A 22,406-nucleotide genomic window follows, 5' to 3' on the forward strand; every position below is an offset into this window, starting at 1 on the left:
ATATTTTATTTATTTTAAATAATAGTAATATATTTAGAGGTAAAATTTGAAATAGTCATTATAAATAGTAGAAATTAAAAGGTGACCATCAACTAATTTCAATAAATTGTAGTCAATTTTTAAAAATTTCGATAAAATTGCCCTTTATAGTAAATTAGGACAAAATTGTAATCATACTAATACGAATAAGATGATTTGCATTGGTCGTTCCAATTAGTAGCACCAATCAGTGGTACGACTTGTATGAATGGAGACTATTCGTATCAGGTGTACCGTTGCGTACCACGATTGGTACGAATTCGTACAATTATATGAAGTTAAAGTAAAAGTATTAAGTCTCTTATTGTCAAAATTGACTAAAAGTATTGAAATTAAGTTGATCGCTAGTAGTATTTGACTTTCATAATTTATTTTACATATTTTGCATTATTAATATATATATATATATATATATATATATATATATATATATATAGGGGAGAATTCAATGGAGACCACTCCCCTATATAGAGAATGAAGACCAAATCTGGTTCCTTGATCTAACTTAATCTAATGGTGGTAATTTAATTGATTAATTTTATTAATTTTCATTTATTTTATAATCAAAAGGTGAAGCATGTCATTTTCTATTTAACCCTAATCTCACTCACTCTCTCTCATTCACGCTCTCTCTCTATCTCTCACTCTCAATCACTCTCCCCCCTCCCCCGCCGCCTCCATATCTGCTGCTCCGCCGCCTCCCCATCTCTCCTACTGCTCCGCCGCCTTCCTCCCTCCGTCGCCGCTTCTGCTCCGCCGCCATCCCCTCCATTCTCCCTTCCACCGCCTCCCTCCCCTATCGCCTCCATCTCTTCTTCCTCCTCCTGCTGCTCCGCCGGCGTCGCAGGCAGAGGGATTCTCGAGGCTGTGCTGCCCCGGCGTCGTCAGGGTGAAGCCGATGAAGACGACGATGGTAGAACGCTTGTGGTGGCGACCGTCGCGCCGCGCCGTCGCCGGATTTGCAGATCTGCATATCGTCAATGAAGTGTTCGCAGAAAATATCAATGAACATACTGATGTTCGTTAATATGTTCGTAGAAAATCAATGAACATACTGATGTTCGTCGATATGTTCGTAGAAAAACCAATGAACATACTAATGTTCATCGAAATGTTCGTGGGAAAACAATGAATATATTAATGTTCATCTATTATGTTCATTGACGGATCAGGTCCCAGAATTGGAAGAGAATAATTTTCGGGATTTGTTCAACCAGATGCCATAATTCGTGGATTTGAGTGGACGTTTTTGCCCTTTTTGGATTAAATAAATGTAATTAACCATTATTTAATTACATGAAAAATCAAATCAGGAAATAATCTGGATCATTGATTGGATTGAGATGAATGGCCTTGATTTGGTCTTCATTCTCTATATAAGAATTGGTCTCCATTGAATGCGACCCTATATATATATATATATATATATATCACTCTTTATGAAATGGTACAAAATCATATAAATTTTCTACATAAACTCTACTAAAATAGTGCAAGTTATTGAATTGCCTAAATACTTTGTCTCATGTTCCTACTAGTTTGAATTAATAGTTGACTTAAATAATAAGGGTAATTGCCCCTGAATACATTATCTTTCCCCATTTTCTGGAATTGCACACTACCTTTAAATTCGCTTCATAATACATAACCTTTATTTTTCTTTTGAAATTACACATGGTCAGCCAACCACCAACCGGAAAAATGACGTGGATGCCGGAAACGCCACATATACACGCCGAAAAAAAAAATTGATGTGGCAGCCATATAATTTTTTTTTTTTTTGCTATTAAATTCTAATTTTCAGAATATAGAACTAAAGCATTAATTTCTCAAATCTCCAATTTTCCCCTAAATTCCCTAGCTTTACAATTTCCCACTTTTTACAATTGCCCTATGGTCCAGACTTGAATTTCAATCTGTTCCACATTGCCCTAGCTCCAGCGATTACACCAACACCAAGAAAGGTTCCAGCTCCGACGATTACACTTGCTTTAGCGATTACACCAACACGAATCAGCGACGAAGGCTCCGGTGCACGCGATGAACTGGCGACCAAGGCTCTGGCGCACGGGACGAACCAGGCAGGAAGACGAACGTGTCGCCGCTGATTTAACTTAGATTGCGATCTTTCCCCTAACATCAACTGCTAATTTGCATAGATTCCACAAACTCAATTAAAGCGAACAAGCCAACAATTTGAATTATTCATTATGCATTTGGCGTGGGTTGCTTTCTTTATTCAGGGCCTACTGTGCTGAAAACTTAGTTGATATAATCCTTTTTTGGCTGGTTTAAATGCATTTATTGTTGTCGTGTTGTTGATTATGGTAGAACTGCAAGGGTGATGGGAAATTGCTATTTTCGTGGGATCTAGTGAGAGAAGGTTGCGATCAGCGATGTCAGGACTCAGGAGGCCAACCATCGGGTTCGACACAAGCCGATAAAGATCCGTCCGTTCGACAATTTGTTGCGAATGAGAAAATTGTAAAACTAGGGGATTTAGGGGAAAATTGGGGATTTGAGAAATTAATGCCTTAATTCTATATTCTGGAAATTCGAATTTAATAGCAAAAAATAAATAAAAAAATTCTACATGGCTGTCACATCAATTAATTTTTTTTCCGGCGTGTATATGTGGCGTTTCCGGCATCCACGTCATTTTTTCGGTTGGTGGTTGGCTAACTATGTGCAATTCCAGAAGAAAAAAAAAAGTTATGTATTATGAGGCGGATTTTAAAGGTGACGTCCAATTTCAGAAAATGGGAAAAGATAATGTATTTAGGAACAACTACCCTAATAATAATATGAATAAAGCTACAACCGTACATTGTATATTAAATCATAAATTAAAACTATTAGAGAATATTGATGCTCTTGTTTTCTTCTCTTTTTTCAACTACTACTAGTATGCCCTCCCGTGCGTTGCACGGATCATGATATATTTTATATTTTTTAAAAAAATGTATAAAAATATCATTATTTATGACTTCAATCGATTGATATACATTTAAATTATTTTACTTAAATTATTGTATAATAATAATAATAATACTATTATCAACTCAATAAATATAATATTAAATTTAATGAGTATCTTATACTAATAATTAAATTATAAAGTAAAAAAGAAAAATAGAATCATAATAATAGTAACACAAATTGAGTTTTATTTTTTTATATAAACCAATTATTGCATATACAAACACAGATTTAATAGTAGACAGTCCATTTATACTCCCCACGTCCCAATTCAATATTCTACATTTTCCTATTTGGACGTATGATTTTTATAGGCTATTTCATAAAATAAAAAATCAATTCATAACAAATACCCTCATATATATAGCTCATTATTGACATTAAATATCATTATTGTCCATAAATAATTAACTCTCTTTTCACTTAAAAATAATATTTTTCTTTCGCTCTCCTATTTTTTTGACAAATATAAAAACACAAAAAGTTATTTTTTTTTCTCATATTATACTACAAAATATTCGTTTCTTAACATCAGTGTCCATGGCCTTGTGACCTATTTAATTGGGACGAATGGATTATATAACTAATTGTGAAATAATATGTGACCTATTTAATTGGGACGGAGGGAGTATGTAACTAACTGTGAAATAATTATTATATCACGTAATTATTTCAACCATATATCAAAATTTAACACGTCGCTGGAAATTTTAAAACTAAGCAGTAAATGTATATTTACTATTATGTTTTTATATAAATTTAATTTTAGATTGATATTTATATATAAATATCAATAAATAAATAAATATTATATAGAAAAACATAACTACAAATTAAATAAATTAAATTGTATTCTTTAGATATATAACTAATTATTCATCTACAAATTTATATTAACATTAATACAAAATCTACTTTTTAAAATTTTATTTTCAAGAATAGAGAGTCCTAAAATAAATTAATGCAATTTCATTCTTATTAGTTGCTTTAATAATTAATAACTATTATAATTAAAAAGTATATAAATTAAAAATATAAAAATAGATATTTAACAAAAATATAAGAAACATAATAAAATTAATATAGAAAAGGATAACAAAGATAGCATAAAGATGTAATGGATTTTGACTTAACCAATATCCTCATATATTTACAGCAAGAACAATAAGACACATGTCATTTAGGCCAAAATTGATATTGAGTTGCTTGGCATTGTTGTCCATCACATAAGCAAAAAAGAGCACTGAGTCACGGAAAAAGGAAAATCCATAAAACAGAAGAATACAATCCTACAGCCAAGATGCCTTAGTAACCACCCTTGAGATTATTATTATTATTTTTTTTTTAGATCAATGAAAAATTCATTTCTAATGGGAACAATTCACAAATTCTGGTAGGACACCAGAGAAGTAAAAATCAGAACAGCTAGAGAGAGCAAACTTTGCAAGCTGATCTGCTAAAGAGATATAGGACCACCTAACCTAACTCCCACGAACATCTACTTCTATCGCAAGCTCTCTAGCTAATATCTTCCAACAAAAATTCAAGGGGTGAGAAATTCAGAAGTTGAAGTTTGAGTTTTGAAAATTAGCTCCTGCAGTCAGTCTCAACCACCAAGCCTTAGAATCCTTTATTCTTCACCACCAAGAGACCTTCACGAATTGCCATCCCTTCACCCATTGCAACAGTAGTTGCTCTATTCATCAACAGAAATAATAACAAATAAAAAAAGAACTTACGTGCAGACAAGGTGTAGAGGATTTACTCCAACATTTTTCTCACCCAAGGCAAGCCCAATACAGTTCTCAATTATTTCCTCAGGAATAGGTTTATCATGAAAGAAAAGAGATTCAAGATTACTTATTCGCCTCACATCCCCAGCAAAAACAAAATTGAAATGTTTATCAGAGAACTTATAATGGCAGTATATCCTAAACAACAGACAAAAAACGAACACACACACACACACATATATATATGGTTGGAAGAATCATGAACTTTGTCCATCTCCAATGACGCCGCCTTTTCTGAGTCACACACAAGGCTGCAAAATACAGCTACATAATCTTAATTTTATCAAGCTAGCATCACAAAGAATAGAGTATTTGCGAGTGCGACAGTTACCAAAATTACAGTCCTAAGTTACAATGTTGGAGCTACTGTTCTTCATCATTGTACACATTAATTTTCAACTACTTATGTTAAGTATTACCGCCTTTCTCATACTAATACTCATAAACAAAGGCTCCTGCTAGTCAACTATTCAAGCATTCAACAATAGATTGCAACTAAAAAAACATTTATGTTTTATCACCATAGATGCGTGATCTAATTTGAGAACCAAAAACATCAATAAATCCGCGCACAACAAAGGCAATAAGCAATGCCATCAATATTTAAGCAGCAAACTTTTACTCAATCAAAACAATACATAAGCACACATACACTGCTCCTTTGTGCAAAACTCATTCAAAATAAATGCTAGAAGAGACTTCGAAATTTTTAACAATAAAATAGTTGCAACATTTATTTATACCAATTTCCATAAAGTTTCCGCTGTATAATTCCATAAAAGATTTCATCAGATTCAATTTCGCAAATAATCAATTGACCTTTAACAAATGAAAAGGCCAAACAAAACTTCAAATCCTAAAATCATAAAATTGAAACATGTGGCGATTGGCGAGGAATTTATCGGTAAAAGGATTGACGTGTTTATGACCAAAGGTTTTGGCCACAATTATAGTAGAGAACTCGTGAGAAATTTGCATCGGCTCGGCCGGATTATAATCTGCAATTTTAATCACACTTTTTTTTGTTATGGATTGAATCTAGAAGAAGAAGAAGAAAATCACGTATTAATAAAATTATGGAGAAAAGAGAATGAATGGAGCGGTAAAAACTACATAGTTAGTGTACTCTCGGTTCCCATTCCCTGAAAACATACGCACAAACAGATTGCTATAAACATATTGCCTCGCTCTAATATTGCAACAGAAATAGATCTAATCAATATTTTAATTAAGAGTAGAAACTGAGAGATCGCTATTGTTGTGTTGTTGTTGAAGAAACCCTAGATTTCTCTGTTATCGGATCAAAATTTTAATTGAAAGTAGAAATTGAGAGATCACCTGTTGTTGCTGCAGAAAACCTAGAGTGTTTCTCTTCAGAGTTAAGCGATTGAAGAACGGGATGAGCCGCAGAAACTTTTATATGAAGAAGATATAAATGATTCTTCTTAAAATAACTGATCACTATATCACACGATTTTTTGAAATAAACTGCCAAATTTGGTGCAGGATAATAATTGCTTCAGAGAGATTGGGGGAGAACGTGAAGAAGAAGAAGAGAACGTGTGTGAGAAACCGTATCATTAAATTTTGCCGCGAAAAAGTATCCGTTAAACTGCTGTTTTATATAATATATAGATATCCTCACACGTGTGCTTTTAGTTCAACGAAGTAACGAACAAATAGTACATCATATGTATAAGTACACACGTCATCTACTCGCTTTTGATATTGAAAGTTTTTTAGTGTTATGTTTATTAGAAATTAAACTATATGGAGTATATATTATTGCATATATTGCTAAATTATTACATACTACTTACATTATCAATAATTAACTGTTTATTATTACTATACTAGTGTATTACCCGTCGAAATTCGACGGGTACATATTTTCTTGTAATTTATATATTTTATGTTATTCTTATGATAATTATATAAAATAGTAATTTTTATGTAAATTATTTATATAATTAATTACATTAAATTAAATTAGTAATACATTTTAAATTATATTAATCTCGACAACTTTTAGCAATTAAATTATTAATTTTGTTGAGATCATAAAAATACCCATTAGTTTTCATATGAAATTTTATAAAAAGTTGACGCGTAAGAAAAAAGAGAGAGTAGAAATACATATAAATTTGACATTGGTATGATGGAGGATTGATTTGTTGCATTTGTTGTTACAAGATTTATTAATTTTGTTTAATTTTTTTTTTTTTGCTATTTGACCATAATTTTATATGGAGTTTGAAAATCATAATTGAATTGTGAGTATCATATAATTCTGAACTTCTAAAAGCATAACTAATTATGAAAATAATATCGCCTGATATTTAAAAGACCATAACAGATTTATCGAACATCGTATCATTTGGAGTTTTAAGACCAACCAAGTTGTGGGCATCATCTCGTCGCAAAACTTGACAGATCAGATCTCTAACTTCTGAGCATCATCTTGTCTAAAACTTGAAAGAGAATTATCTCGTCTAAAACTGGAAAGAGCATCATCTCGTCTGGAGTTTTGAGCATCATCTCATCTAGAGTTTGAGAGAGCATCATCAAATATGAAATTATATTTAATCATGACTCCAATTGTCAACTATCTAACAAACATAACTCTAACAATTTAGATATTTTATTTATATATGTAATTTTATTAGTTCAAACTCTAGAGATAAAGGAAAGAGAAGAGTTCTTAAAGCAGTAAAAGAGAGAGCATGTGCTTTATTTCATCATCGTAGGTATTTATAGACATTACAGTCGGGGTAAAGAGAGAGCGTGTGCTTTATTTCATCATCGTAGGTATTTATAGGCATTACAGACGGCGGCGATGGGGTGAGGAAGAGGGAGGCGTGAGGAAGAGGGAGGCGTGACTTTTGTTTTAAAAGTGAGAATGAGAATATATAGATTGGATTCTCAAATGCCACGTGGAGATTGAGATTGAAAAGAAAGAATTTGAGGCCTGCCACGTAGGCTAAGGCCTAATCGTATTATAGAATAGATATTATTATTATTATCATTATTATTATTATTATTATTATTATTATTATTATTATTATTATTATTATTATTATTATTATTATTATTATTGTTGTTGTTGTTGTTGTTGTTGTAGTAATGGACGAACAGAAATGAAAAATATATTTTTCTTTCCTATATAAATAAAATGTATGGATTTATTTTATAAAAAATAAAAAAAAATATATTAAAAGTTTTTGATATTTTTCTTTCCTATATAATCAACGAAGTAACGAACAAATAGTACATCATATGTATAAGTACACACGTCATCTACTCGCTTTTGATATTGAAAGTTTTTTAGTGTTATGTTTATTAGAAATTAAACTATATGGAGTATATATTATTGCATATATTGCTAAATTATTACATACTACTTACATTATCAATAATTAACTGTTTATTATTACTATATTTTATCCACTAGTAATATATATATTGACGATGAAACACAGTTTATTCGATAAAACATTTATCTTCCAATTAATTGAATCCCCGATTCACGGGCGAAAAATTAGTGCTTGTGAGTATTTATTCAAATAATAAAATTTTAAAAAGCTATAAAATGCACTACTAATATATCATTATATTTATTTTAACCACCGTCAAATTTTTGCCATATATGTTTATATTGTAATTTTTATTGTTACGCCTAATATATATAATTCAATCATTTTAAATACGTGATGTAACATTATATCGTATTAAATTCATATTAAATTTAAACACCTGAAAATGTATTGCAACTTGCAAGTGCGTTTATAAACATATTTTAAGCTTATAGATATATGAGATATGATATTTTATAGTACTAGCTCCTATTAGAAAAATCAAATTGAGTATAATTAAAAATGTGCTTTATATGATTTAAACATATAATAATACGCCATATTTTTTTATCTTATAAAATTCCTAATTAATTTAATATAAATATTTAAAAATATTATTATTATTATTATTATTATTATTATTATCATCATCATCATCATCATCATCATCATTATTATTATTATTATTATTCATCCGTCCACAAAAAATAATAATTTATTTTTACTATTTTGAGATGTCCACAAAAATTAGTCAATTTCATTTTTGGAAACTATCTATCACATGTTGGGCCCTATTCCCCACTCACAATACAAATAATAATCATTATAAACACTATTTTTAAATGAGACTCTTTCTCCACTCATAATACAATAATTATTTTTATTAAAGTTCATGCCGCCTCTTATTTGGATTATTTTTATGTGGACGGATGAAGTATAAAAGTAAATATTTTATCTGAATTAAACAATAAATTTCTCTGAATCATAATATAGTTTATATATAAGTATTTGTTTGTGTGCTATTGTAGTTTTATGATAAGGAAAGTAAACGGGGTGAGAGTGAGATTTTGATGTAGTGTAGGGGCACCAACAAAAACGTTTATTTCTTTATTCAAAACTCAAAAAACTTTGAATTAAACACGCAGAGAGAGAGAGAGAGAGAGAGAGACTTCTTCAGACACAAATCTAGGAGCGGAAGCTACGCCCCAACTATCGAATGATTTCATTTGTAAGATTCTTCACCTCCTTTTCTCTGCTTGGAAGGATTCTTCATCTTGCCTTCTTCTTACGTGAAATATGCTTTTCTTGTTGATTTATTTTCTGGTGTGCTGCGATGAAGCCTATGATTAATTTGGGATTTTTGTCTTAAGACTTTTCCGCTCACTGAATCCAATCTCCGAAATCAAGTCTTGTATCTGTTGCTTTTAGTTCTTCTTATATAGTCCAAGTCTGTATGTTATCACAAAAAACAGCGGATTAGATTATCAAATTTTTAATTTGGTGATGTTTCAATACTGGGTTCTTAGCATAGTAAGTGATTCATGAAGATTTTTGGTGTATGGTTTTGTAATCTCTCGGAATTCTTGTGTTAATTTATGTAGTTTTGGAGGTAAAGATGTTATCAAAGGCAGATAGCAGAAAGAAGGGTGGTGGGGTTTCAGGACATGGGAGGGTTTTAAGTGATATTGAAGCGATAAATAAGACATTTTATTCGGACAAGACGTTAACTAGGCTTGCTAGTTCTACGGCTAGTAGTCGAGCCAAGTCCATTGGAAAGTCTCATGTTCAAGAATCTGCTAAAGATTCATCTGAGAGGGATAAGAAGTCATCTATTTGGAGTTGGAAAGGTCTCAAGGCCTTGACCCAAGTCCGGAACCGCAGGTTCAGTTGTTGCTTCTCTCTCCAAGTCCACTCCATTGATGGCTTGCCTGCGCTCTTTGATGGTTCTTGTCTCGTTGTGCACTGGAAGAGGCGGGATTCTGAGCAGATGACACGCCCGGTTAGGGTTTGTAAAGGAGTAGCTGAGTTTGAGGACCAGCTGACTCATTCTTGCTCTGTCTATGGTAGCAGAAGTGGCCCTCACCATTCGGCAAAGTATGAGGCGAAGCATTCCTTGTTGTTTGTTTCTGCCTATGATGCCCCTGAGCTGGACTTGGGGAAGCATCGAGTTGACTTGACTAGATTGCTTCCCATAACATTGGAGGAGCTGGAGGAGGAGAAGAGCTCGGGGAAATGGACGACTAGTTTCAGGTTGTCAGGTAAAGCGAGAGGCGCAACAATGAACGTCAGTTTTGGATACGTTATTCAAAACAGTAACACTGAGTGGTCTTGTGGAAAGAGTGTTTCTGAGATCCCCAGCTTGCAGCGTAATAGTGCAAGGACGGAAAAGCCCCTGGGGCCTTCTGACCAAATGGCTAAACCAGACATTTATCGAGCGGGAAGTCTTCCTGCCAAGTTGTCTGCCTCAAACCAGTATCCAGAAGACATAAAGGATCTTCATGAGGTTTTGCCAATGCCAAGGTCGGAATTGCTTGAGTCAATGAGTATACTCTATCAGAAATTGGATGAAGAGGTTTCTAAAACTCCGGTTGAGAATAAAATTGAGGCTGATTCTTTATCTATTTCCCTGCACAAAGTGGATCAGTCCAGACCACCTGATGCTGGGGAAGAAAATTGTGGAACTGAATGTGAAATTGCTGAGTTTTCTGTCATAGATAAGGGGATAGAAGAGTTGAGCAAAGAACACGTGGGACCAGAAGGCGAGATATTAAAGTTTGCTCAAGCTACTGGTGATGGTCTAGAAGCTGACTTTGATGTCGAGGTGATCCTTGGCTCGGCTAACTCCTCTGATTCCTCACCAATAGAGGCATCGTCTCAAGCTGACGAGCAATCAATACAAGCAGAGAAAGAAAAAGACATCTCCTTAGAGGAGGTCCCAGAGCAAGAAATGGAGTCGCCGTTAAGTTGCATAACAGACCTGGCGAATGAAAAATTAGAATCTCAAAATGAAGAGACTGATGCTATACACTTGGCAAATTATTTGGAGGCTAATTCTAATTACAGAGATTGCAGCAAGGGAAAATCGCTTAATTTGGATGATGTTACTAACTCGGTGGCTACTGATTTCTTGGAGATGCTGGGTATAGATCACAGTCCATTTAGCTTGAGTTCCGAAAGTGAGCCTGATTCTCCAAGAGAGCGTCTACTGAGGCAATTTGAGAAGGAGGCTCTCACCAATGGAGGTTTACTCAACTTCGATATTGAGAATTATCCAGTAGAACTTGTTCCAACGGGATCTTCCTGGGGAACTGTCTCTGAGGATTTCCTTAATCCACCGATATTTGATGGTTTTGAGGAGATGTCTAAGATGGAAATGGATGCATTCGGGGCGAAAACTAGGGCCTTGAGGATGGAAGATTTGGAAACTGAAGCTTTGATGCGTGAGTGGGGATTAAACGAGAAGGCATTTCAACACTCTCCGCCTGGTGGCTCTGGTTTTGGCAGTCCAATTGACATGCCTCCTGACAATCCTCAGCAGCTGCCTCCCCTGGCAGAAGGTTTGGGTTCCTTTGTGCAGACGAGAGACGGTGGATTTCTGCGATCTATGGATCCTGCACTTTTCAGGAATGCCAAGAGTGGTGGGAGCTTAATTATGCAGGTGTCCAATCCTGTGGTGGTGCCTGCAGTAATGGGCTCCGGCGTAATGGACATACTTCAAGGTCTGGCATCTATCGGGATTGAGAAGCTCTCTATGCAGGCTAAGAAATTAATGCCTTTGGAAGATCTAACAGGGAAGACCGTCCAACAAATAGCTTGGGAAGGCGAACTGCGTCTGGAGGGACCTGAGAGGTTTGTTGTTGTTATTTAAGCATTGTTTTCTTGCTTCGGTGCTAATTTATAACCATGCAGTTACCTCATAAAGTGTCTCGTCCTATTTCAGGCCAGAGTTGGTGCATCAGGAAACCGAAGTGATGAAGAATGTGCATCATGAAAACAAGAGCGTGAAAGGTGCATCCCGTGTCCAATCCCTTAAAAGGGATACAGAATATGTGTCTTTAGAGGATCTCGCCCCTCTGGCCATGGATAAAATCGAAGCTCTTTCAGTCGAGGGCTTGAGGATACAGTCCGGCATGTCGGATGAAGATGCTCCTTCAAATATTAGTGCACAGTCGATTGGTGAATTTTCTGCACTCAAGGGAAAGACAGTCGATGTCAGTGGGTCCATAGGTCTCGATGGCAGTTGTGGATTGCAGCTACTTGATGTTAAAGATAATGGTGAAGATGTTGATGGGTTGATGGGTCTGTCCCTAACACTCGATGAATGGATGAAGCTGGATTCCGGTGAAATTGATGACGATGATCTTGCAAGTGAGCGAACCTCCAAAATACTGGCGGCCCATCACGCTACTTCTCTAGACCATTTCCAAGGGAGATCAAAGGGGGAGAAGAGACGGGGAAGGAGTAGGAAGTATGGTTTGTTAGGCAACAATTTCACCGTTGCGTTAATGGTGCAGCTGCGCGACCCTCTGCGTGACTATGAGCCAGTTGGCACCCCGATGCTTGCTCTTATTCAAGTCGAGAGAGTGTTTGTTCCTCCAAAGCCTAGAATCTACAACACTGTTTCTATGTGGAGGAGCTCCGATGATGATGACGAGGATAAAGCAGCTAAGGGCGCCAAAGAGGAGAATGTTGGTGAAAAGCTAGTAGAAGAAAAGATTAATGAGGAAGAACTGATTCCCCAATACAAGATAACTGAGGTACATGTGGCTGGATTGAAGGCAGAGCAGGGTAAAAAGAAGCTATGGGGTTCCACGAATCAGCAACAGTCTGGCTCCCGTTGGTTGCTCGCGAATGGGATGGGGAAGAAGAATAAGCATCCATTAATGAAGTCGAAGGCTGTTCCGAAATCATCTGCTTCTGCCTCTGCGCCAAGCACAACGACTGTGCAGCCGGGAGAGACGCTGTGGAGCATTTCTTCTCGTGTCAACGGATCAGGGGCGAAATGGAAGGAACTGGCAGCACTTAATCCACATATTAGAAATCCAAACGTTATCCTTCCCAATGAAACTATCAGATTACGCTAGGAGGTTGAAGCTTCATTTTGATGTATATATATAGAGTGGATGATGATACCCCTCTGTATCACTCTTGTTTGAAGAGCAAAGTGAACTAAAGAATTCATTCTTGCTAATGTAAAAACTATTGAAACAGAGAATATAGTTTTGTTGTTTTTACCTTTCATTTATGATTTCTTGACTTCTGAGATCTTCTTTCCTCAGCTATAGACTATAGTTGTTATAAGTGATGTTGCAGCAAACACATTTCAGACTCTGTGAATGAGAAAGGGCACTAATTTATGGATTTCTGTAGTTTCCTTGTTTGTAACTTGTATATTTGGTTAGTAAAATCGAGGAAAAAAAAATTTGGTTACAGAATATGGCAAGTCTATTCAAATACATCTTCCTGAATATCTTGTGAATCCCCCCTCCTCTCTTCCCCTTTGATAAGTCCATACTTTCTCAGAACCCACAAATTCAAACGGACCACATTCCCGATGAACACAACGGCGATGAGCGTGAGCCACGTCAGCACCGATATCTCAGTGACTTCGCGCAGCGTCCCAGCCATGTCACCAGGCGACATGTGCCTGAGCGTGACAAAGTAGGTGGCGACCTGAGCGCTGATGGCGACCCACATAATGACCATCTGCAGCCACATCCACTTCCTCTGGTTGAGAGGCAGCCCACTCACCAGCAGAAGAATTATGCTCAACGATGCAAGGAAAGCAATGGTGTTGAAGATCATGAATGCGCCGTACACTCGAGGCTCTTGGTACGCCATCACAGAGTGGCCCGCAGAGTGAGGATCGCTCACATTCTGCCCGTTCTCGTCCACAAAGTAGTCGTCTTCCCACACGCCTCCAGGCGGGGTCAGCCCCGCCTGGAAGGCTACCGTTGCGATCAGTGACGCCACCACCATCAATGCACTCCGCCTCCTTCCCAGCCAGTCCGTGGGCTTGCGCTCCACGGCTGCGCGGCTCTGCTGAGAGGAGAGCCTCCCTTGAGCCTTTCCTTCAACCTGTTCATCGGTGATCAAATGCAGATCCTTAGCAGACGAAGCACCCGAGCTTAGAAGCGCCTCCTCGATTTCCATATCTCTTTTGTCTCGAGGGCTTTGTCTCAGTAGATCCAATGCAGTCAGCCTATTCTTGTTCAACGCATTCACTTCTACTTCCTTTTGTTCAAGTAAAAATTTGATGATCTGCTCCACCAAAACAACTTCCATAGTTAGACTTCACTTTTAGTAGATTTTAATTATGATTAATAAATTCTAACTCGGGATTGGTGTCTCCTTGAAAGTGGGATTTGAGAAGCGCCCCTAAGTTTTTTAGGTTTAATAATTAAGCAGTTCAAACATTCTCAAATAAACAAATTAATACATTCCATTGCCCTATATTTAGCATAGGACTAGGTCATAAGAATGTAATCATTAAATTCAAAACAATTAATATCAACTTTGAGTAGATATGCATTCTACAAAAATTAGGGCTAGAAACAGACCTCAAAATGCTTCTCGGCAACTGCAATATGCAAAGCAGTATTTCCAATACAATCCTTCCAATTCAGTGAGCTATCATCAGCATCAGATTCATCACTACCTTTCCTCATCTCCTCACTCAACAATTTCACCGCCTCATACCGATTCCACTTCACACAGAGGTGCAAAGCGGTCTCGCTTCGATCGGTCAGCACCCGAGTCAGACCCGGAGCGAGTCCGAGTAACTCGGTCAACACGCCCTCCCGTCCCTTCACCGCCGCCACGTGCAGCGCCGTCCTCCCATCCAAATTCCGCAGCGATGCCACGTCACTGTTCACGAGAAGCAGCTCCTTCACGACGTCCGCGTGTCCCTTCGCCGCAGCCAGGTGCAGCGGCGAGCATCCGCGCGAGTCCGACTCGGCCGCGAGCTCCGGTTTCCGATTCAGCAGCTCCTTGACAAAGCTGAGGTGGCCGAGCACGGCGGCTGCGTGGAGCGGCGTTTCGTCGACGCAGGAAGCTGTGATCCTGTCCAGAATCAAGGGATCCTCTTCCACGATCTTGTGTAGGTCGATCAGATCTCCTCGAAAAGCTGCTTCAGATAATCTCCTCTCCATAATGGTAGCTACAATTCTTCAGCTGCTGTACAAATTTAGCTTTGCAAAACGGTTGTTGAAGTAATGAGCGGTGCTTAAAATGGAAGTATGAATTGAGTTGATCATGTTGAAAGACGAGGAGTGGAAGAAATGAATGGTCTTCCAGAAGAGGTTGACGAATAAAGGTCGTTTCTACTATTCCACTCGCATATCAAGTTTTCAATATTCTTGTACCAATACTTTTTAATTCTTTTTTAACTCGGGAAGAATGTATATTTAATTTACTCTTACTTTTTCCCCTTTTAAATTATTGTTGTATTCTAAAATATGTGAGTATAAAACTATATGCCAATAAACCTTTCTTGAAACACGTTTGCCGTGAATTATATGAACACGTACTGTATGTTTGTTATCTTTATATTATATATAGGTCGTCTCAATCTCAATTGATTCAAAACAAAATTAAAGTTGGGAAAATATTTGTCTACATATTATGAAACGCAAAACAGGTGTGCAGCTTTTGGCAAGCAATAATCCTCAGAAATTGTGAAATTAGGTTGTGATTGCAAAGGAGGGTTTGGCTTCAACTTCATGCATCTGTTGGAAACAAGTACTTCCTCCGTCCACGAAAAAGTGCCCCATTTAGGTGCTGGCACGGGTTTTAAGAAAGCTGAAAAAGGTGGTGTAAAAGACTAAAAGGGTAGTGTTAATGTATTGTGGTTACTTTTACTAATCTTGCACTAACTATTTGACATTATTTTATTAGGTGAAAATTCAGAAAATAAATATATAAATAAAATGGAAAATAAATAAACTGGAAATAAATAAATAAATAAATAAATAAACTGGAAAATAAATAAACTGAAAATTCAAAAATAAATAAATAAATAAACTTGAAATTCAGAAAATAAATAAATAAATAAACTGAAAATTCAGAAAATAAATATATAAAAAAATGGAAAATAAATAAACTGGAAATAAATAAATAAACTGAAAATTCAGAAAATAAACAAATAAACTGGAAATAAATAGATAAATAAATAAAATGGAAATAAATAAACTAAATATTCGAAAATAAATAAATAAATAAACTGAAAATTGAGAAAATAAATAAATAAACTGGAAATAAATAAATAAATAAGTAAATAAACTAGAAAATAAATAAACTGAAAATTCAAAAATAAATAAATAACTAAACTTGAAATTCAGAAAATAAATAAATAAATAAACTGAAAATTCAGAAAATAAATAAATAAATAAACTGGAAAATAAATAAACTGGAAATAAATAAATAAATAAGTAAATAAACTGGAAATAAATAAATTGGAAAATAAATAAACTGAAAATTCAAAAATAAATAAATAAATAAACTTGAAATTCAGAAAATAAATAAATAAATAAACTGAAAATTCAGAAAATAAATATATAAATAAACTGGAAATAAATAAACTGAAAATTCAGAAAATAAATAAATAAACTGGAAATAAATAAATAAATAAACTGGAAATAAATAAACTGAAAATTCAAAAATAAATAAATAAATAAACTTGAAATTCAGAAAATAAATAAATAAATAAACTGAAAATTCAGAAAATAAATATATAAATAAAATGGAAAATAAATAAACTGGAAATAAATAAATAAATAAACTGAAAATTCAAAAAATAAATAAATAAACTGGAAATAAATAAATAAATAAACTGGAAATAAATAAACTAAAAATTCAAAAATAAATAAATAAATAAACTTGAAATTCAGAAAATAAATAAATAAATAAACTGAAAATTAAGAAAATAAATAAATAAATGGGATTAATTGTGTGGGTTAATTGCATAGATTAAATAAAAGTGTGGATTTATTAATGACATAAGTTGTAAATAAATTGAAAAGTAAAGGGTATGAATGTACAAAAAGGTAAACATGGCACTTTTTCGTGGACAAAAAAAAAGGGGTAAGTAGGGCACTTTTTCGTAGACAGAGGGAGTAGGTTTTATCGTCGCTATTCTTATTTGGTACTAGTATTTGTTTGTGAGGTTGAGTTGAGTGCACAATTTACCTAAATTTTGCACCACTTTCTGATTTTGGTGTCGATTATATATGCACATTTTTTGGTGGGTATCGGATTTTGACAAAGTTGGCACCATTTTTTTTTTTTTTTGTGATGTCAATTATATATATGGTTAATCGAATTTTGATGTTCCTTTTCATGTCTATATTATATATTAGTATATATATGATTTTTTTTTGGATCAAATATAGAAATAAAAAGAAAATTTGATCGCCTCGTCAACCCTATGTTCTTGTACGTGTGTGGACCGTTGACATATGATTAATTTGCACCTTAGGGTCCTTTAATAGAAAAGGAGAGAAAAGAAATATATTTTTACTATTTCTCCACTATTTTCAGATGTTTATTATGATAAAAAAAAAATTCTGAGCAAAATGAAATAATGCCTGCTCCTAAACTCATCAACTTGGACGTCATCATAATGCCTCTCATTCTATCCGTTCCCAAATAATTTTCTAACCTTCGTTTTTGGTTCATCCCTAAAAAAATTTCACTTTCTAGTTTTAAATTATAATACCTCATTACTAATAATACCACATTTATCCTTACTTTTTATTTTTTCACCATTTACTTTATTTTAGTCTAAAAATCTTTGCACCTCCTCTCTCTTGTGAAATAATTTGCTTTATTTTAGTCTTAAAATCTTTGCACCTCCTCTCTCTTGTGAAATAATTTGGACGGAGGGAGTATAAGATATTTTGCATGCATAGTATCCAGTCATTTAGATAATTAAATTCAGTGGTGTGCGTGCGTTGTATAATTGTATTAGTTACTAAATACTAATATAAAAGGTAGGACCTACAAAAGCATATGAAACCAAGATTATAACTTATAAGATATAAAGCAGGTCAAAGGCAAGTGGCCGGTATTTCAGGTGCACAATAGATATAGAATATTCATTATCTACAACATGCACATTACATGTGGCCGGTAGGGTTGTTAGTGTTTGTGTTTTGTGGTTAATAAAAAACACAAATAAGTGAGACTGTCTCACGAATTAAATTTTTGTGTAGTTATTATGTTGAAATCCAAATATGTCCGTAATTTTCTTCATATTTGTCTGTGAGGTGCGACAATCTCGTGCAATACGGTTAAAATAGCTACTCATATGGATAGTAAATAATGTAGTGTATATAAAAGTATTCCAACAGCAAGAGATGAAGGCAAGGAACGTAAATTGGATAAATAAATGTTAATGACAGCAAAGTGCAGATGTTTCAAGCTTACAAACCCTCTACAACGACCTATTACATCTAAAGAAACAGAGCAAGAGTAGCTAACTATCCTCACAAATACCACTGACTATTAAATAGTGTGCTCAGACATAGATTCTTCTTCTTCTTCACACAAGGGGACAACTAGATGGTTAGCAGCAGCCATGGCGATACCATTAGACCTAGAGACAAATCATCAAGGCCGTGCTCTTTTATTAGAACATGATGGGCATTTGTATTGCTTGATGTGCTCAGCCCTAGCAGGAGTTATCTTCACGCATTTCCCATGGAACCATCTCTCGCATATGTCACAGCAGATCCAGAACTCGTCCTGTGCATAGTTTTCTCCACATGCTCCACACAAGGTATCGCCATGCTCCTCCTCCTCCTCCTCTTCTTCATCTAATCCCTCACCCTCATCCTTGCTTGGGGGCTTGGACAATTTTTCCTGTGATTCACAAATGCAAGGTCCAATAATTAGATCGATCATAAAAATTTGAGTGAATTTGTCGAACAATTCGATTAACACAAAAGGAAACAATTATATAAAGAAGCCATCATTTCATTTTCCTAGAATTACCACCGCACATCACAAGCTCAAGAAATGAATCCAAAAAAAAAGGTCGCATACATCACTTTGCATAGTGTAGGCTACAGTAGCCTGCAATCCGTACTGTGTGCGTTTATGTATATACAAATACTTCAACGAGAGCATTAAATACAACTATTTCATGAACCTGCACGGAAGACCAAATGTTTACTACTTTGTACAGCCCTGCTTATCTTGCACTGAGGCCAATGCTAGACAAAGTAAGCAGTCAAACCAAATACAGTAAATTTTATGAATTATATTGAACGACAGTAATATCCAAGTCCTCATGATGACTGAGAAAAGCATTTTTACCATTTTTAAGTTTGGCTTAGATTTGCTTCCACTGTGAGTTGTGACAGCCACTTTATCCTTGAATTGCATCTTTGAAGCCCCAGTCACAACTTCAAAAATTGTAGGAAGATCGTTTATCATATTGAATAGGCGTTTCCTGCATCCAGAAACCATGGGGGAGAAAAGCTAAATATAAAAGCAAACAAGCTCAAAAATTTACAAGCAAGTCCTAATTCTGTTTCCAAATGGCAAAAGTGTTACTCAAGTACCAAGAGTAAGGAAATCTTACAGAAGATATAATATGAACTTTGTATAACCCAAAACTGGGTAGATGTTATCTAAACATCACTTCGAACCCCTTGTTCAAAAGAATGGCACCTCACAAGACAATTAACAACATCAAATAGAACTCTTTTATACTGCAATCCCAATGATACATTAGAAAAATGAAGGTGTAAGTTCAGTAACACAACCAACTGCCAAAGAGTTTCAATTATAATCAATACTTGGGATAAAGTTTATTGAAAAGTTGTATTCATAAGAGGACAGCCAAGTGAGTGGAAGAAACTAGAAAGAACACAAATAATTATTCAAATCATCAAGACGCGGAGACACACACCTAACAAGTATTTGTAATGCAAAATTAAGTGGTAATATCAAGTCATATCTCCAGCAGAAACAAAGCGACTTTCCTTCAAATAATACCTAACCTCACAAAGATGACAAAACAAAAGAACTCCACATTGAGGACACGTTTTTTTTTTCTTTTCAAATAGCATATTCTAAAGAGTTCATAATTTACCAATAACCCTACCTGTCAGCTTTATCAAAACCAAATCTTGCACCAAAATAGAAAGCAACAGAAAGTAGCCATGCATCGCTGTGGACAGCAACTAGAGCCAACCAGTCTTTCTCTTGCATGCCATCTCTAGCAAAGTTTATACCTAAAGCGGGCTCCGGTAGCTCTGGAGGCACCTCCTCCGCAGGCAGATTAACTTCCCACTGCTCGGTAGGAAATCCATAAAGGCATAGATTCTCCTTCTCTACAAAATAATCAAGGTTTGACAATGCAAATATGATTAGAGCTTACATGCAAATGCTTCCACATGGAAACAACTTCTGTGGACTAGTTAGTGCAGAAGATACCAAATATAAGCTGTGTTAACAAACCAAATGACACTCTGATATGCCAAAAAACAAGCACTAACAGTTACTGAACGAGCATGAGCACAACATTATACACTACAACTAGAAAGGTAGGGCAAAACAGTAAATCGACTCTTAAGATTGCATGAAAAAATAAACAAACATATTAGGATAACTGCAGCAAAATGTTCGAGCATTGGATACATGGACAATTGAAACAGATGTGCAAAGTTAAAAAAAAGGGGGACTATAAGCAATAACTCATCCTTTCCAGTCTTCCAGAAAAAGATTGTGTGGAAAGACTTACATAGGTAACTAAAGTCAAATTATATTGTAAGCATTGCTCTTTTATGCAAATGATTTTATCACATACTATCCCATCATGACAACAAAGTTATTATCAGATCCCCCAACCTAGTTTCTTAAAATACTCAACCGTGGAACAGCTCATATCTTGTAGATTTTTTATAAGTTGATTGCAACTTGCACCGTCATATCCACACAAAAGAAAGGAAATTAATACACCAAATAAGAAACAAACAACAAAATCATCCAAAAAATCACTCTAATGAACCACTCTATCAACCACACAACTCCAATTACTCACCAGGATCGCACCGTTGAAAAAATTCTTCAACATCTGAAAAGGGAAAAAAACAAGGGCAAATTCAGTAAGACTAAAAGCGCTATAAACCAAACAAATAGAAAACCCTAAAGCTAGAAATTACATCGAAAAGCTACAGACTATTAGAAACTAGTCAATTAGACCAGAAACCCTAAATCTCGAAAAACGCAAAGAAGAGCTAGAGACAATTCGAAATAGCCAATTGAAGCAACGAGAAATGACAAAATTGAGACGCAAAATATGAGAAATGAAAAACATACCGGTGGTGAGAGCTTTGATCAAGCCAATACGCCTGCCCTTGAAATCTCTGAAGACCTCTTCCACAGTGCGAGGGCTGTTGTTGGCGCCAACCTCCATAGCTTCTCCGTACAATTTTTCACGCACAAACACGCTGCAGTGTGTGTGTTTCTGTTGCAGCAGTGGTTTCAAAAATAAACTGGGAAAGTCAAGTCAGGAGAGGGAGGACAAAGAAGGGGGAATGTTAAGGGCATTACCGGTATTCTGTGGATTTATTGGGGGCAACTTTGGGATATCAAGAAATGAGGGTGGAATTGGACAGGAGATTTTTGGAAAATTGCACTTTCATCCCTTTACTAAATGCTCTTCATCGCTATGCCCCTCAATTCAAAGAAACACAAACACGGCTAACTTCGTACAATACACTATACAACACAGGCTTGGCATACAAAGGAATACTATACTAATTTAACTTAATTTATTTTTTTGCTTCATAAACAAATCACAAGTTGTAGTCATTGTATTTGCGATCGGATTCTTTATGTGGAAATTGCAGTGAAATGTGTTGTCAATTTATTTACGAACTCGAATGTCTATATAAGCTCAATTTTCTTTCATACATATATATAGATGTTAGGTTCAACGGAGAATTCTCTATTAATCGTTTCGAATAAATTAAAAAAATTCTGAATAAATTAAGAGACCGCACAAACAGACATTTACGCATAAAACACGACATCTCTAGGATATGAACTCAGGCAAAAATGTATGTTCAGTAAAAGTATTGGCGTATTTGAAACGGTTAGAAATTCATTCTACATTCTCTCTATATTTAGCATTCTTTATATATATATATATATATATATATATATATATATATATATATATATATATATATATATATGGGAGGGCTAAGATGAAAACTCCCCTTAGAGTATA

At 35.0% G+C, this 22,406-nt stretch overlaps 3 protein-coding genes across 4 annotated transcripts; 1 reads left to right on the forward strand and 2 right to left on the reverse strand.

The window, feature by feature from the left end:
* The first annotated feature begins 9,267 nt into the window (after window positions 1–9,267).
* LOC130987075 (protein PLASTID MOVEMENT IMPAIRED 1-RELATED 1-like) lies at window positions 9,268–13,405 on the forward strand. 2 transcript variants are annotated; one of them, XM_057910670.1, is made up of 3 exons: window positions 9,268–9,392; window positions 9,766–12,013; window positions 12,105–13,405. In XM_057910670.1, the coding sequence occupies exons 2-3, from the start codon at window positions 9,780–9,782 to the stop codon at window positions 13,246–13,248; spliced, it is 3,378 nt and encodes a 1,125-aa protein (XP_057766653.1). In that variant the 5' UTR covers window positions 9,268–9,392; window positions 9,766–9,779; the 3' UTR covers window positions 13,249–13,405. The 2 variants fall into 2 exon arrangements, with proteins under 2 accessions (XP_057766653.1, XP_057766659.1); XM_057910676.1 differs by having other exon boundaries at window positions 9,316–12,013.
* A 92-nt stretch (window positions 13,406–13,497) lies between these two features.
* On the reverse strand, window positions 13,498–15,677 carry LOC130987085 (ankyrin repeat-containing protein BDA1-like). The gene is made up of 2 exons (XM_057910691.1): window positions 14,725–15,677; window positions 13,498–14,425 (listed from the first exon to the last, which is right to left on the reverse strand). Exons 1-2 carry the CDS (start codon window positions 15,313–15,315, stop codon window positions 13,610–13,612), a joined length of 1,407 nt encoding a protein of 468 aa, XP_057766674.1. The 5' UTR covers window positions 15,316–15,677; the 3' UTR covers window positions 13,498–13,609.
* A 2,843-nt stretch (window positions 15,678–18,520) lies between these two features.
* On the reverse strand, window positions 18,521–21,836 carry LOC130987090 (PHD finger protein ALFIN-LIKE 4-like). The gene is made up of 5 exons (XM_057910703.1): window positions 21,491–21,836; window positions 21,213–21,245; window positions 20,274–20,502; window positions 19,481–19,616; window positions 18,521–19,024 (listed from the first exon to the last, which is right to left on the reverse strand). The coding sequence occupies exons 1-5, from the start codon at window positions 21,585–21,587 to the stop codon at window positions 18,773–18,775; spliced, it is 747 nt and encodes a 248-aa protein (XP_057766686.1). The 5' UTR covers window positions 21,588–21,836; the 3' UTR covers window positions 18,521–18,772.
* Window positions 21,837–22,406: the final 570 nt, after the last annotated feature.

Source organism: Salvia miltiorrhiza, chromosome 1, assembly GCF_028751815.1.
Source record: "Salvia miltiorrhiza cultivar Shanhuang (shh) chromosome 1, IMPLAD_Smil_shh, whole genome shotgun sequence".
NCBI lineage: Eukaryota > Viridiplantae > Streptophyta > Magnoliopsida > Lamiales > Lamiaceae > Salvia > Salvia miltiorrhiza.

What these genes read in the sequence shown, in the direction of transcription:
- LOC130987075 (XM_057910670.1), top strand. Translation starts at nt 9,780, where the DNA reads ATGTTATCAAAGGCAGATAGCAGAAAGAAGGGTGGTGGGGTTTCAGGA. An exon ending in CGTCTGGAGGGACCTGAGAG is followed by an intron (nt 12,014 to 12,104) that starts GTTTGTTGTTGT and finishes GTCCTATTTCAG; the next exon opens with GCCAGAGTTGGTGCATCAGG.
- LOC130987085 (XM_057910691.1), bottom strand. Translation starts at nt 15,315, where the DNA reads ATGGAGAGGAGATTATCTGAAGCAGCTTTTCGAGGAGATCTGATCGAC. An exon ending in TTGCCGAGAAGCATTTTGAG is followed by an intron (nt 14,426 to 14,724) that starts GTCTGTTTCTAG and finishes TTGGTGGAGCAG; the next exon opens with ATCATCAAATTTTTACTTGA.
- LOC130987090 (XM_057910703.1), bottom strand. Translation starts at nt 21,587, where the DNA reads ATGGAGGTTGGCGCCAACAACAGCCCTCGCACTGTGGAAGAGGTCTTC. An exon ending in GGTTTTGATAAAGCTGACAG is followed by an intron (nt 19,617 to 20,273) that starts GTAGGGTTATTG and finishes TTCTGGATGCAG; the next exon opens with GAAACGCCTATTCAATATGA. An exon ending in CTAAGCCAAACTTAAAAATG is followed by an intron (nt 19,025 to 19,480) that starts GTAAAAATGCTT and finishes TGTGAATCACAG; the next exon opens with GAAAAATTGTCCAAGCCCCC.